Raw genomic sequence first — 16,843 nt, forward strand, 5'->3', positions numbered from 1 at the left:
ACGATGAAGGAAAACATCGTGAGGAAACCTGCATACCTGAGAGTTTTCCATAATGTTCTCAAAGGTGTGTGGAGCGTACCAATCCGCACTTGGCCAGCGTGGTAGACTATGGCCAAACCCTTCTCACTCTGCGAGGAGACCCGTGCTCTGCAGTGAGCCGGCGATGGGTTGATCATGATCATGAATATTCAAACATGTCCATACTTCTTATGCATCTCCTTATGCGAATTCAAGTTACTCCGTCTCAGGAAAGCTTTCCCACAAACTTCACAGCTAAAATTCCTCTCACCCTTATGCTTAACCATGTGCAGCCTCAACAGATAATTGTCAAAGAACTTCTCATTGCAAACCGAGCATGGAACATTTTTTTCCTTCAAATGAGTCCGTCTTATATGATCTTTCATGAAAGAGTTTCTGGTGAACATTTTCCCACAATACGTACACTTGTGTCCAATTTCGTGCGCTTTGATCATGTGTTTTTGTTTATGATATTGTGATTGGAAACGCTCGTCGCATTTACTGCATTGGAAATCCTTAGCGTTGTGACTTTTTGCCTTGTGCCGCCCTAAACACCACTGGTTTTTATATTTCACACCGCATACTTCGCATTCGCAAGCTCCCGTATGAGCGTAAGTAATATGTACATTCAAATTGGCAACGTTTTTAAAACTACGCCCACAATAATCGCAAATCTTATTATTGTTGCTGTGTTCAGAGTTTATATGCCGTAAAAGACTGCTGAAATATCGGAAAACGTTAGAGCAAATGTTACAAGGTATGTTGTCTTTGATTATCTTGAACGCATCGAAACACTCCGTTATAGATTTGTCGTATGACGCGTTGTGTTTGGTAATCAAATGATCTATTAAATCATCCAAATTATCCAAACGCTCGTAACACAATTTGCAGGACAACGCAGAAATATCAATTTTGACTGTTATCCGTTCGCCTTTGCATTTCTTCATGCTTTTATCTTTCAAATCGCAAACGGGATGTTCGGTCACGACGTGTGATTTCAGATCGTCAAATTCGACGAAGTTTTTCGAGCAATGGAAACAGGAGAATCTCGAAAAAAACCTGAACGGTATCGCCGTCGACATATTCAAAATGCATTGGATGTTCTTTCTAATTTGCATTATGTCTCTTTTCTTCTTCGGCTGCACGGTTTCTTCCGGGAACGCTGGAATGGTCACTTTAAAATTTTTCGTCTTGCAGTTCCTCAAATGTTGTTTCAAGCTGGCTGTACTTTTGCATTGTTTAGAACAATAGTGGCAGAGACTTTGACTCCCGTCGTCTGGATGGTCGCGTTCTTTATGCTTCTGTAATAGTGTGTAAGATGGAAAACGTGCATCGCATAGCTTGCATCTTCGAAAATGGAAATTATTCTTATGTCCAGTCAAAAGCAAACTAGTAGGGAAGACCTCTGAGCACTCTTCGCAACGATATCCTCCATCTCTATGGTAATTTCTTAAATGAAAAGCCAAGTCTCTCTTCTTGTTAAACTTTAACCCACAATTATCGCAAATTAAGTTGTTTTTCGGATGTGCAATATTAGTGTGTGTTATTAGATTCCCGAAATACGTGAACTGTTGCTCGCATAAATGGCATCTATTGTCAGCCAGCCTGTATTCTTGGAATGGTGTGTCTACAGTTTTATCGTATTCTAAACCGTGCTTGCCTGTCAAATGGTCGATTATTTCGTTGAAATTTGGGAACGGTTCGTAACAGACTTCGCACTCGATTTCCGATATGTCGATTTTTAATTCTATATGGTTTCCCTTGATGAGTTTTAAAGAGTTATCGCTCGTGCTGCACAGGCCGTGGGATTTCGTATGTTTCCTAAACTCAGGGTATTCGGAGTACGTCAAGCCGCAATAAAAGCACTGGTACTTTCCGCGCCATTTGAAAGGCAATATCGTGGTGTTGTTGAACAGAGTTTGCAAATTTTTCCGTCTCCGCACAGATGTGCAGTGCTCGTACGGGCCTTCATCTGTAAAGAAATTTTTCTCGCTTCAGAATCCTCTTTTGGAAAAGTTACATAGCATCTTGCAAGCGTAATTCTTATTTATATTAGTAGATTTCATCTCATCAAACAATTAAACCTCTGATGACAACCATTGCATCATAACTCAGTAATTTCAGTATCACTAGATGTCGCTGCACGCAGTTCTATCACGCTATAAAAGTTTTAAAGTCGCGATATATAAAGAAAAGATGTGCTTTGCGTACATCACTAGCTCTGTATGTTTGAAACTTTATGTCGGATAATGGTTGTTTTTGACATGTGACGTCATGTGGCCCTTCAAATTTTTCTTCCATAAAAACTTTTTTCCACACACATCGCAATGGAAGTTCCGTTCTCCATAATGTTTGACCATGTGCACTTTCAGGCGTTGGGCGTCGAAAAACTTTTCCTGGCAAACAGCGCACTGGACATTCTTCTCTTTCAAATGTGTCCGTCGTATGTGATTGACCATGAACGAGTTTCTCGTGAACAGTTTGTGGCAATACGTGCATTTATGTCCTGAACTGTGCGCGTCGATTTTATGCCTCTGCATCTCATATACCGAAGTAAACTTTCCTCTACATTCAGAACATTCTACGACTTTATTCCCGTGAATACGACCTAAATGAGTTTGCAAATAGTTATTGGATGTAAATTGCAAATCACAAAAGTCACATTTGAAGTTAGCAACTTTGTGGAGACGTGCAATATGCGCTCTCAAATTTGGCAAATTCCTAAACGCTAATCCGCAGTGAACACAAATGTTCTTATTATCCGTATGCCTCTTGCCTACATGGTTTAACAATGTTCTGAAATACCTATAAACTTCCCCACAAAATGGACACGAAAAATTGTCTTTAGCTAGTTTGTAAGGTTGTAGATTGACTGATACAGACTTGTCGTAATTTATTTTATGCTCACAAATCAAGTGATCTACCAAAGTGTCTAAGTCTTGTAAATTTTCAAAGCATATTTTGCAAGACAAAGATGATGTATCGACTTTTATGCCACCATCATGTCTGTTGCGAAGTTTCATAGATTTCAATTTAGTATCGCAAAGAGGGTGCTCGATTATAGTGTGCTGTTTAAGATCGTCGCATTCGTTGAAATCTTTAGGGCAGTAGAAACATCTAAACCTACTCATGAAATACTTGAACGGTACAACAGTCGACATGTTTAAAATACATGCTATATTATCCCTAATTAGTTTCACTGATGGCTTTTTGTCGTCATCAGGTACAACTACTTCGTTTAAATCTTTGAAATCAGCGTTGCATTTGGCAGCATGATCCAGAAATGTTTTCAAATTACTAGATTTAGAACAAAAACCACATTTAAGAACCGCATCTGTATGACTCGTTTTTATATGTTGTAAACGTTTTTTAAGCGAAGCGAAAGGTTTGAAACAAATATTGCACAGAACAGGATGCGAATTGCTTTTGTGGCTCAAAAGTTCAGAGTTTGTAGAAAAAGATATAGAACACTTCGTACATGTATAAAGACTTCTGTGTTTAGTTCGAACATGAGCGTCGAGGTCTCTCTTCTTATTAAACTTCTGTTTACATTGAATGCAGACAAGACAATCATTTGGATGATCCGTATTTACATGCGAAACTAATTTGCTTAGATAGCTAAATTTCTGATCACATAAAAGGCAATTTAAATCCGACAATCTATATGGTGCTATAGGTAACTTAACATCTTTGTCGTATGATATGTTATGTTTTATCATCAAATGGTCAATTGTATTATCAAAATTGGGTAAATCTTCATAGCATAGATTACAAGTTATTTCTGATACATCAATTTTGACTTCAGCGTCTGCTGCTTTAACAAGTTTAAGAGCATGATTGTCATCTGAACATGGACCATGGTCTCTTGTATGTTGCCTTAATACATCGTATTCTTTAACATCTTCTCCACAGTAAAAACATATGTATTTTCCGCGCCATTTAAATGGAATTATGGATGTATTGTTGAATAATATCTGAAGATTTGATCTCCGTAGCTTATTGGCGCTACATTTCTTGGCTGGTCTGTTACATGGTACATCTGTAAAGAAAAGTTCCCATGTTTCAAATGTATTCAAACTCCTGCTTATTCAGTTTATATGGGACGTTAGGACTTAGGATCCTATAAACATTTTCTTTAAATAGATATTGAAGGAGCTTTAATAAAACTTGGCACCATTTGGGGTTTTTTTATTGTCTTCTATGACCGCTCAAAATGTTCCTGGAACATTTTACCCAAGCTCTATTTCATATTGAAGTTTTTTCAGGACATATTTCTTATTAAGCGTTTTTATATTTAGCCTGTTCAAATAACTAAATAGACACATCAAGGTTAGAACTCCTAATATGCAAGGACATGTGGCCCCTCAAATTTTTCTTCCACAGAAATTTCTTTCCACAAACATCGCAATGAAAATTCCTTTCTCCATTATGTTTGACCATGTGCGTTTTCAGGCGTTGAGAATCGAAGAATCTCTCGTAACAGATGTGACATTCGACATTTTTCTCCTTCATGTGCGTCCTTTTGACGTGGTCGATCATAAAACAATTGGAAGTGAACAATTTGTTGCAGTAGGCGCATTTATGACCGGAACTATGCAAATTGATCATATGCCTTTGCATCGCGTAATTTGACGTAAACTTGTCACTACATTCCGGGCACTTGAAAACTTTTAACTCGTGCGCTCTCCCTAAATGCGTCTGTAAATATTTATTTGACGGAAATTCTAAACTGCATGTATTACATTTATAACTACCAGTCGTTTTATGATGGTTAGAGATATGAACACGTAAGTTTGGTAAATTCCGAAACGATTTTCCGCAGTGCATACAAATGTTTTTATTGTCAGTATGAATTTGTCCCACGTGTTTCAATAATGTACTGAAGTGTGTGTACACGTCACCACAAATTGGACAAGGATAGTTATCTTTGACTAGTTTGTAAGGTTGTATATTACTATCTATACTATTATCGTATTGTGCTTTATGTTCAAATATTAGATGTTCTATTAAAGTTTCTAAGTTTGGCATATTTTTGTAGCACACTTTACAAGAAAGAACAGATATATCAATTTTAACGCAGCCTTCTTGTCTGTTGCGTAGTCTCATACATTTGAAATTGGTATCGCAAATCGGGTGTTCAATAACAGTATGTTCCCGAAGTTCCAGACAATCTGTAAAATCTTTTGGGCAATAGAAACATCTGAATCTACTCATGAAGTACTTAAACGGTATAACCGTTGACATATTTAGTATGCAAGCTATGTTTTTCCTAATTTGTATAACAGCTGGCTTTTTATCATCATCATCGTTAACCAATGTTTCGTTACAAATATCTTCGATTCCTTTATCGGTACACTTAGCAGCGTGTCGAAGGAACCCAAGTTGAGTACTCATAGATTTAAGACAGAATCCACATTTTAAAGCTTCACCGATATGCTCGGTTTTCATATGTTTTAACCTCTTTTTTTGGGTAGAAAACCGTGTGAAGCAAATATTGCAAACTGCAACGTGCGCTTTGATTTTGTGTTCTTGATATTCTGAGTGTGAGGAGAAAATCTTTGGGCATTTCAGACATTTGTAATCATTTTTATGTTTCACTCTCATATGGGCATCTAAATAACCTTTTCTTATAAATTTCTGATGGCACACATTACAATCTATACTTTGACTGGGGTGTTCACAATTTACGTGAATCACTAGTTCGCTGACTTGACTTAATTTCTTTTCACACAGTAAACATTGCAAATCGATTAATCTATACGTCATTATAAGTAACTTAACATTTCTATCGTAAGGAAGTTTATGTTTAGTTTTCAAATGTGTTACGATTTCGTCTAAATTTGTAAATGGTTCGTTACATATTTCACAGGTTACATCCGATACATCTATTTTGACTTCTGCGTCATCTGTTTTCACTAGCTTTATTGAGCGATCTGTTTCCGAACAAGGTCCGTGAGATTTCGTATGTTTTCTTAGTTCATCGTAAATAGGTATTTCATCCCCGCAATAAAAGCATCTACATTTTCCGCGGCATTTGAAAGGAATTATTGAAGTATTGTTGAATAGTATCAGTAGATTCCTCCGCCTCAGCGTATTAGGACTTAGCGTCTTTGAAGTGCCGTTTAAATCTGAAAAGAAATTTTCTTCAATGTAAAATGTACCCTTAATGATTTTACATTCTTAAATATAAAATTAATCTTTTCTTACATCTCTAATAGTTTAAATATCGTTGAGGGTACTTTTACATATTCCTAAAACCGAGGAGACGTTCTAAATTCAAAACTATTATAAGTTTTCATCTCAACTATTTCGTTCGTGCGATGCCATATGTCCTCTCAAATTCTTCTTCCACAAGAATTTCTTACCACATACATCACAATGATAATTCCTTTCGCCTATATGCTTAACCATATGTAAATTTAAAAGGGCTCGGTCAAAGAACTTTTCCTTACAAACATTGCATTCAACATTCTTTTCCTTCAAATGCAATCTTCTCACGTGATTCTTCATATGGGAATTCCGCGTGAATAGTTTATTGCAATATGAGCATTTGTGTCCAAACCCGTGAGCAACTATTTGATGTCTCCTCATCGTATAATTTGAGATAAAATTCTCAACACATTGTGGACACTTGAACTTCTTAGTGCCATGTACATTTGCGCGATGTCGTGCCAATTTTCCCAGGTTCCAAAATTCCAGATTACAATCGGGGCATTTGCATGCTCGAGTTCTATGGTAACGCGACATATGAGCTCGGTAATTGGGATGCCCTCTAAAAGTAATACCGCAATGAGCGCAGACTATGTTGTTATCTGAATGCATTTCGTTCATATGCTCGAGAAGCTTTTTAAAGTACCTAAAACCGGCATCTGGGCAAAGAGGGCATTGCATATTATCCTTCACAATTCTAAAAGGTTGGAGACATTCTATAGACGTATCATAACTAGCTCCATGATTAGAAGTTAAATGATTGATAAGATCGCTTAAATCTACGAAATTTTCAAAACATAATTTACACGTGAGATTCAGTACGTCAATTTTTACTCTCACTTCTCTACCTTTAATCTTTTTCATGACTTTAGATTCGTCGTTGAAATTCGAGTGATCAGTCACAGTGTGGTCTTTTAATAAATCAAAATCAGCGTAATCTTTGGAACAATAGAAGCAGCGAAATTGGTTTTTGAAAAACTTAAAAGGTATCGCTGTAGACATGCTAATAATAGAAGCAATATTTTGTCTAACTTTAAGCGATTTAGTATTTCTTCCTGGAACTACAGTGGGTTCTTTGTTAGGAGCGCACTTATTTAAATGCAACTGATAACCTAATTTAGAAGTTAGTACTTTAAAGCATTTTGGACAATCTAGACTGTACTTCTTTTTATCACTTAAATTATTTACATTTGATTTAGAATTTAAATTTTTAGTAACTTTATTATTTCGAGTTGAATTAAAATCGTTATTGCTATTTGTATGCATTTCATGTATATGACGTTCTAAAACATAATAATTTATAAATCGCTTATCGCATTCTAAACAACGTATATCTATCAATCTAAACCTTCTAATATCGACGTAAGTAGTTACGTCTTTCAGATCATGGGTGATCGTTACATGTTCAATAAAACTACCAAATTCTTCGAAAGTTAAATCGCAGATATCACAATTTACTTCGGAAACATCAACATTAATGATCCGAGAACTTAAATCGGAGAAAACTTTAGTGATAGTAGAAGAATCATGGGATTTTGTATGATTTTTCAAATTGCAGTGTTGAGAAATGTGATTGCCACAGAAGAAGCAAGACAATCCGTTATTGCATAGGAAAGGTATGACACTCGTGTTGGTAAAGAATTTTTGAAGATTTTGACGCTGCGTCGCCGTAAGTCCGGTTGAGTCGGATTGGATTTTACAATCTGAAAACAAATTTCTATACTGTATGCTCCAATTCAAAATGTGTACAAATAGGGTAACTATATTAAACGTAGTACAAAGGGATCATTATTTTGGAATATATTATATTCCCAGAGAAGTGGGGATAGCAAGTTTTTACAAAAAATAGACAAAGGACAAATAGTCAATATCGACATATCAAGAATTTTTCTTATATTTTCAAGAAACATGGATTTAGGTGAAAATTTAAAATTAACACTTATTAATAAGATTAAGTACGTAATTTAAATGAGCGGAATGTATTTTTCAGGAATAGTAAATGCCTGATATAAATTTTCTTACAGCGACTATGATTATAAAATATTTTGGTTTTTTCTTAGTGCTTAAAAATAAAACTGGTTTTATTAGATGAACTAGTGTGCACATTGAAAACAAAAATGGCAGTACCAAAAAAATTGTTACAACTAAATCAGCTATAATTCTGCGACAGAAAACAAGTCCGTTGTAAAGATTCTTGTCTCGGGAACTTCTATTCTTTTCGCTAGATGCCACTAGTGTCACTTTGTGCTTTGTCGTTTTAAGCTCAAATGCTAAATGCATCTTTAAATGGCCATATTGAAAAATGGACATTTTGGATAGGGTCAGTTTTGTTTTTAAAATGCGATTTATATAAACAATAATCTTTGGTACAGTAAAACTCAAAATCAACCCTAATGGCTACTACATCTTAAAATATTATACATATAGGATTACATAGGACTTATTTGCTTATTATGTTTAGCCATATGCGTACGCAAACTCTTACGCCAGTAAAACCTTTCTCCACACATTTCACAGTGAAAATTCTTTTCTCCACTGTGCTTCACCATGTGACGACGCAAGAGTATATTGTTAAAGAACTTCATGCAACAAATCGAACACTCAACATTCTTCTCTTTCAAATGTGTCCGTCTGATATGATCCCTCATGAACGAATTTCTAGTGAACAACTTCCCGCAGTAACTACATTTATGTCCTGAATCATGAGCGTCTATCAAATGTTTCTGACGTAAATATTGGGTTGCAAAACTTTCCGGACATTTCGGGCATTTAGCCGCTTTCACTCCATGAGCTTTCGCCATATGCATGTACAATCTTGACGGTATATTGCATTCGGCATTGCAAATTGAACATTTGAACCTCCCGTCTCTATGATGCCTCCATATATGAACTCTTAAATTTTGATCGCGTCTGAAAGTCTGTCCACAATAAACACAAATGATATTATTATTTGTATGCTCATTATTCATGTGTTTCAGTAAAGTCCCGAAAAATCTAAAAACTTCATTAGGACAATTAGGACATGCCATATGATCTTTTATCAATTTGTATGGCTGCAGACATGTCGTTATCGACTTGTCATAATTAGCCTGATGTTTTAAAATAAGGTGATCGAGAAGTTTGTCTAAATCGCCCATCGATTCGAAACAAATCTTGCAAGCTAAGGACGAAATGTCGATTTTAACGCATGCAACCGATTCTCGGCATTTTCTAATGCACTTTGCTTTAACGTCACACACTGGATGTTCAATTAAAGTATGTTCTCTCATGGAATCTGAATCGGCAAAATCTTGGGAGCAGTAGAAACAGTTGAATTTATTCTTGTAGAAATTAAACGGTATGGCTGTGGACATGTTTATGACTATGACAATATTCTCGCGAATTTGTTTCACGCTAGGTTTTTTGGTACCCTCGTAATTGTTATCTAAATCCATATCATATTCTTCTTTCTTCACACCGATTTTGAAAATGTCTCCTTTACATTTACGTAAATGCATTTTTAGACCCTGTTTCGTGTGAAAGTCTTTGTAACAAATATCACATTGCAAGGAATCGTCGTCCGGATGTTCTATTGCCATATGTTTTTGTTTCAAAACAGCTGAGGGTAGTCGTAAAAAACAAATGCTGCATCTAGTCATATGTCTATTAGTCCTATGTTTTCTCAGTATGTTTAGGGAACTGAAACTTTGCGGGCATAGATCGCATATGTATCCCCCGTCTCTATGGTAATTTTTTATATGCGAAAACAAATCTCTTTTTTTATTAAACTTTTGATTACATTTGTCGCAGATGAGACAGTTCTTCGGATGGTTACTATTTACGTGTGAAACTAAATAACCGAAATACGTGAATTTTTCGTCACAGACTAAGCAACTGAGATCAACTAATTTGTATTCCTCCAAAGCCATTTCGACATCTCTATCATATTCTAATTTGTGTTTGATTAGTAAATGATTGATTATATTATCAAAGTTAGGAAATTCTTCGCTACAAATTTCACAATTAATTTCGGATATATCTATCTTAATTTCCATATTCTGTCCACCCTTGAGGACTTTCAGAGAGTGATCCATAGTAGAGCAGTTGCCGTGCGATTTGGTATGTTTCTTTAATTCGTTATACTCCGATATATCCTTGCTGCAATAGAAGCATAGATATCTGCCTCGCCATTTGAACGGTATAATCGTTGTATTATTGAATAGCAACTGTAGATTTTTCCTTCTACGCATGGATGACGATTCGCTGGCTTTGCGTTTCCGAGGTTTTACATCTGAAAAGATATTTTCAACTGTAAATGTACCCTCGTAAAGTCGAAATTTGAATACAGATATAACAAAAAAAGCTAATATAAATTTGGCGTTACATTGCACATTATTTAGGGTACATTTAAAGTCATGCTTAAATCTAGAATCTAGGTCTAGTTTATAACAAATATACATGATATATCGACATACATACAATGCTTAAAAATATTGGATTTTACTTCTAATTTCTAGCATTTTATCTGAATAAATTGTTATAATTATCGCAAATATAAAAATATTATCCCTAGTATACCTGATAATAATAGATGACAAAATACTGAATCGTAATTAATGGCATTTGATAGCGATAGTTTTCATTTATATCAGGCAATGTGACTAATTCTGTAGTATACAATCTCTTAACTAAATTAAATTGACGTGCCTAAATCTAGTGCTATCCTTTTCCGCACAGAAGATTATGAAAGAGATAGCCATACATTTAGATCTGTCATTTTAGTTAAATTAATAGATGTGTACCCACAAAATAATTGACCACTTTGGCCACTTATTACTTTTGGCCACAATAAGTTATTTTTAATGTAAACAAATATTTATGACAGAATTCCATCAAATTGGGTTCAAAGATTTAGCCCTAAAAAGGTGTCAAATAGACATCTGCTCGCATTTATAATATTACTGTTGATCTACGGAATCTGGGTGATGTGCCCTCACATGCAACTGCAAACTGTTATTTTGCACAAACCCCTGACTGCAAATCGAGCATATGAATCGCCTATCATTACTATGTATACGCATATGGTCTCTCAAAGTTTGTTTCCTTGCATACGACTTCTTGCAAGTCTCACATTGGTGAATTTTCTCCCCAACATGCTTTATCATGTGTTTCTGTACCTGAGTTTTCGAGAAAAACTTATGATCGCATAAAGAACAAGAGAAATTCTTTTCTCTAACATGTACTTCTTTCATATGAGCCCACATTTTGCTTTTGATATGAAAGGATTTGTTGCAAACTGGACAGTTGGAGACATCAGTTTCAATATTGTGAGTTAAATTATGATGTTTCTTACGTAACACATAATTTTGGAATAATTCCGGACAGAAAAAGCATTTTATTAATCTTTTTTTGTTGTGTACCGCTAACTCGTGGTTAGATTTCTGAGTTAGCGAATCGAAAATTTCAGGACAAAGCTTACAATGAAATCCGGAACCGTGACTTAGGGTGTGACAACGCAATCTATCTTGACTCAAAAACGATTTACCGCATAACTCACAAACATAGTTCCCGTAATGTTCGTTCATATGTTGATTTAGTTTGATGAAGTATTCGAAATCTTTTCTACATAACGCACATTGGTGTCCATTATCGCTTAGTATGTACGGTACGACACCAGAATCACTATCTTCATTGAAGATTACTTCATGATTAGTTTTAAGATGCTCTGTAAGTGTATTAATATTTTCGAAATTTTCGTCACAAATTCGACAGTTAACTTTTGAAACGTCAATTTTGACTTTTTCGTCCCTTTTGAGGTACGACACAGCAGATTTTACACTGGAAGTTTTATGTTCGTTGGTGGTATGTTCTTTCAATGGTGTTAAAGTTTTAAAAGTCCGATGGCAGAAGAAGCACAAGTAGTTGTGGCGATGCCATTTGAATGGTACCACTGTGGAAGATTCCAGAACGATTATTGCGTTCTTTTTCATCAGGCGGTTTCGTTTAGTCGCTGACATTTGGGTCTGTGAGGACTTACTCAGCGCCTCAGTGGCCGTTTCTTGGCGATTTTGACCTAAAAACCAAATTTTTCCATGTAAATATTCACTTGTCTGCTTTTTTGGAGATTGTTACTGAAGCGTTTTTTGCCCGACTACGACAAAGCCTTTTGGCTTATGAAGGGTTTTGATTTTAGCAGTCTATATGTATTTTTGTTTAGGTTAAAATCCGACATCACAAATACGATTTAATAAAAATCTTTTTCTTGTTTCTGTTATAAATTTATGTAAATTTCTCGATGGACGTTAAAAATAGGTTTTTCAAAATGTAAGTAAGCGATGATAGCCTAGTGGTTAAGACGTTAGCTTCTGATTCGCGGGGTCGGGGGTTCGATTCCGGCAACGCATAACTTTCGGAGTTATATGTTTTAAGCAATTAAATATCACTTGATTTAACAAGAAAGGAAAACGTCGTGAGGAAACGTGCATACGTATCCATAATATTCTCAAAAGTATGTGAAGTCTACCAATCTGCACTTGGCCAGTGTGGTGTATTCAAAAGCCTTCTCATTCAGAGAGCAGTTCTCAGTAGTGACTGGGAATGGATTGATCATGATGAATGTTGTGTGCTGGTAATCAGCATCAGTTATAGTCCAGTCAAATTAAATCAAAATATAGGGGTGAGGTTGCACTTGGCTGAAAATTGGTAGGATTGTTCAAAACACTATTATAAATGAAATGTGAAAAGTCCTCATAGATCAGACGCCTGGAAAAAAATTTACTGTTTCAAAGGTCGCGTTTTTCACAAAAACGGGTTTTTCGCGATTATCAGCAAAACGGTAAGTTTATCATAAAAATTTAAGATGTGATTGTTTTAATACAGGGTGTATCCAGAACGCTGGCAAAAATAAAGACAGGTGATAGTGCTGATGATTACTGATATGATACCACAAAAAAACGCATAAAAAAAAATTCCTATAATTTTGTAAGAGTTTACGGTATATTGCAAATAAAACATCTGACTGACGCTAGAGGTCAACGAACGTTGCGTAAGAAGGCAACTCGGAGTCAACGCCGCGTCGTAGGCGTGGCATTGACTCAAGTTTTGCACGCTATACATTGCGGGTTTGAAAAATACTAAAACTACAAAATGAGGCAAATGGTTATTAGTATTGGATTGTGTTTAGGTAGTATAACAATAACGCTAAGTTTTTGTTAGCGTTCTGGTTACACCCTCTATACTTTTTATTCTTCAGAGTTTAGTTTAAATGCATGACCTAACTTTATATCTTATGGTGTTAACATAATGGAGAAGTGCCTGAAAATATCAGATAATGCCTAATGAATAGAGGATAATAAAATTATTACTATGGTATCATTCGATCTCACTTACACAGTGTATCTGTGCATAGTGTATGAGCGAGATGGAACGCTCAGCGCAGCTTCGTTTCGATTAGTTTCTTCATTGGCACGTGTGACACGTACAATAAAATAAGAAAATTCTTTATAATAGACTCGCCTGTTACAGTGCGACAAGGCTATCTTGGCGCGTGGCGAAAATCAGAACTAACGTTGTCGTCAAGTGTCCCCTTTGTTCTTATTTGAATAGTCTAAGCCTTTGTTCTCCAACAGCGCCCCCCTGTCAATGTCATTCAAGTGCCAAGAGAGCCTTGTCGCACTGTATTAGTGCATTCAAATTAGCAGCAATGTGGTTTATTTTTAAATTAAAACTGCATTAATTTCTGTAAATGTAAAAAAAAAAAAAAATTACTAGCAGATGCCCGCGATTTCGTCCGCATGGATTTAAGTTTTTAAAAATCCCGTGGAAACTCTTTGATTTTTCGAGATAAAAAGCTTATGTCCTTCCTCGGGATATAAGCTAACTCTGTACCAAATTTCATCAAAATCGGTTGAACGGTTGGGCCGTGAAAAGCTATCAGACAGACAGACAGAGAGACAGACAGACAGTCACACTTTCGCATTTATAATATTAGTATGGATTACTAGCAGATGCCCGCATGGATTTAGGGTTTTAAAAATCCCGTGGAAACTCTGTGACTTTCCAGGAACTTTTATCCCAGAAAACTACTGGATTTTTAAAAACCTAAATCCACGCGGACGAAGTCGCGGGCATCATCTAGTAAAAATAAATAAAAAAAGACATCTGCACCTAATTCCGCTTTGGTGAATACTGGGCCTTATTCTAATTGACGCATTGCTGTAGAGCAACACTCGCACAACACATTGCGACTAATTCAAATGCACTGTACAAAAATAAAAAAATGAAGCCTACCTTTAGCAATCTTGGTTTTGGGTTTCTCCTCCGATTTGGGCTTTTTCTTCTCCGGTTTGACTAGGGTCTTTTTGGGCCGTCCCCGTTTGCCCTTAACGGCTAATGCTGTTACTGTTACGTCTTCTGAAACTGTCGGTTCTGGGTCCTCTTTGCTGCCATCTGAAATTCGGACATTGAAATTTTGAAATTCATCTATCATCACCAACATCAACCTCATCATCATATTAAGAAATAAGAGCCTCAATAGCTCAACTGGTAAAGGAGTGGACTGAAAACCGAAAAGTCAACGGTTCAAACCCCGCCCGTTGCACTATTGTCGTACCTACTCCTTGCACAAGCTTTACGCTTAGTTGGAAAGGAAAGGGGAATATTAGTCATTTAACATGGCTAATATTCTTTTTAAAAATATATGTAGCCCACGAAGGCTAGGTTTATCTATGACGTTGTGATCCTAACACCTACATCAGAAGTGGTATAGCAGTTTAGTCATTTCAATATTTATCTTACTGATTCTCCCTCATATATATTAATTCGGAGGCTGTGAAGCTTCTAAATAACATGGCTCAAAAGAACCAAGCCATTCGAATTAGTGTTAAAAAGTGCATAAGTGCAGCGTTTGTGCTACTTTATTTTTATCTAGGTCACAAGAACATAAAAATTAGATTTAGAAATCCATACTAATATTATAGCAGCAGCTAAAATGCTCTTACCATCATAATCCATGTCATCATCTAGGTATTCTACTTCCGTTTCCTCGACTGTCTGCAGGTCTAACATCATTTCTGACTTCATAGGCTCCGTGTATGCTATCGCTGCAACCAGATATACAATGACCTTTTTTACAACATCTCAAACCTTCATTGGTCCACTACAGCATGGGTCTCCTCTTAGAACGAGAAGTGGTTAGGGTTAGACCATACTCCACACTCTGGCCAATAGGGTCTTTGTCTGTAGTAATAAAATGAAGAGATTTTTTGTATTATTGACTGCAGTCTCACCTGGTGGTAATAGATGATGCAATCTAAAACGGATGCAGGCTAACCTGGAAGTCTTAACATATCATAGTGGCAAATGCTGTCCTACATGAAACAAATAAATTCATTTCAAATTGCAATATTTTTATAGATATTTTAGGACACTTACTGGCATATGAAAAGAGCAACCGCCGAGTTTCTTGCTGGTTCTTCTCGGTAGGAAAGGCATTCCGAACCAGTGGTAGATGCATCCGACTATTCGGTACTTGTAAAAGTTTATTCGAATAATAAAGATTTTTATTTTTATTTTGATTTTATATAAAATCAGTATTTAGCTGAAGGAAACAAGGCTTTCCTTCATCCTGTAAAGTTTTTAAACTGAGATAGTACATATTAGTGATGTAACGAATGTCATATTTTGGACATACTTTTTATTACTTTAAAAAACATAAGAAATTAATGGATTTTGTTTTATTAACCATAGTTGGTTACATCACAAAAATATTTTTTAATATTCGCAAAACATTCACAGTAATTTCGCGGAATGTGAATGCGAATATGCAAAAATATGCGAATATTCGTAACATCACTAGCACCTGTTACCATTACCAGTTCACTAAATATATCACTGTCATAGCTCACCTCTAGCCTTGAACTCCCCTCTCCCCACCATGTCAACAAACTTCTTCTCCGACTCCAGGACTTGCTTCTTGAAGTTACAAGCATCGCGTAGCCGTGTGATGCACACCTCGCAGATCAGCCGGTTTGGCCCATTGGGCCCTTCCATGTGTTGGGATATCTGTTAATAAAGACTTTTGATGCAGGCTTTCGCTTATTGTATCCTAGATGATGCCCTTTAAAACCCCACAAGAACCATGGATTTATCTAAATATTTAAAAGGAAAAGGATTGACTGACTGACTGATCTATCAACACACAGTTCAAACTACTGGACGGATCGGGCTGAAATTTGGCATGCAGAGCTATTATGACGTTGGCATCTGCTAAGAAAGGATTTTTGAAAATTCAACCCCTAAAGGGGTGAAATAGGGGTTTGAAATTTGTGTAGTCCACGCGGAAGTCGCGAGCATAGTACAAGATAAAAAGTAGCCTATCCAAATTTCAGTCAAATCCGCCTGGTGGTTTTAGCGTGAAAGAGTAACAAACATACACTCATTAAAACTTTTAAGAGTGTATGCCCAGTGTGCCCTGTAGGGATATAGGGTTTTTAAACCGCGCGAGAACTCTTTGATACAAATATATCCAGGATGCAAAATATTTCTGTGCACAATTTCGTCAAAATCGGTAAAGCGGATAAGTCTTATAAAGGTAAGATAGTTAGACACACTTTCTTACTGTATTGATTTAGCTAAT

General features: G+C 36.1%; 1 protein-coding gene across 2 annotated transcripts in view; it reads right to left on the minus strand.

The window, feature by feature from the left end:
• The window catches only part of LOC117994476 (zinc finger protein 728-like), a 32,237-nt gene that overhangs the window by 14,847 nt on the left and 547 nt on the right, over nt 1-16,843 (minus strand). Inside the window, exons 2-5 of one of the 2 annotated variants that reach the window (XM_034982401.2) lie at nt 16,113-16,269; nt 15,207-15,308; nt 14,497-14,655; nt 239-1,990 (exon numbers count right to left, since the gene is read on the minus strand). In XM_034982401.2, coding sequence (XP_034838292.1) covers nt 239-1,990; nt 14,497-14,655; nt 15,207-15,308; nt 16,113-16,269 — 2,170 coding nt within the window. The remainder of the gene's footprint in view (nt 1-238; nt 1,991-14,496; nt 14,656-15,206; nt 15,309-16,112; nt 16,270-16,843) is intronic. The other variant, XM_069507752.1, reaches the window with a different exon arrangement.

Source organism: Maniola hyperantus, chromosome 26, assembly GCF_902806685.2.
Source record: "Maniola hyperantus chromosome 26, iAphHyp1.2, whole genome shotgun sequence".
NCBI lineage: Eukaryota > Metazoa > Arthropoda > Insecta > Lepidoptera > Nymphalidae > Maniola > Maniola hyperantus.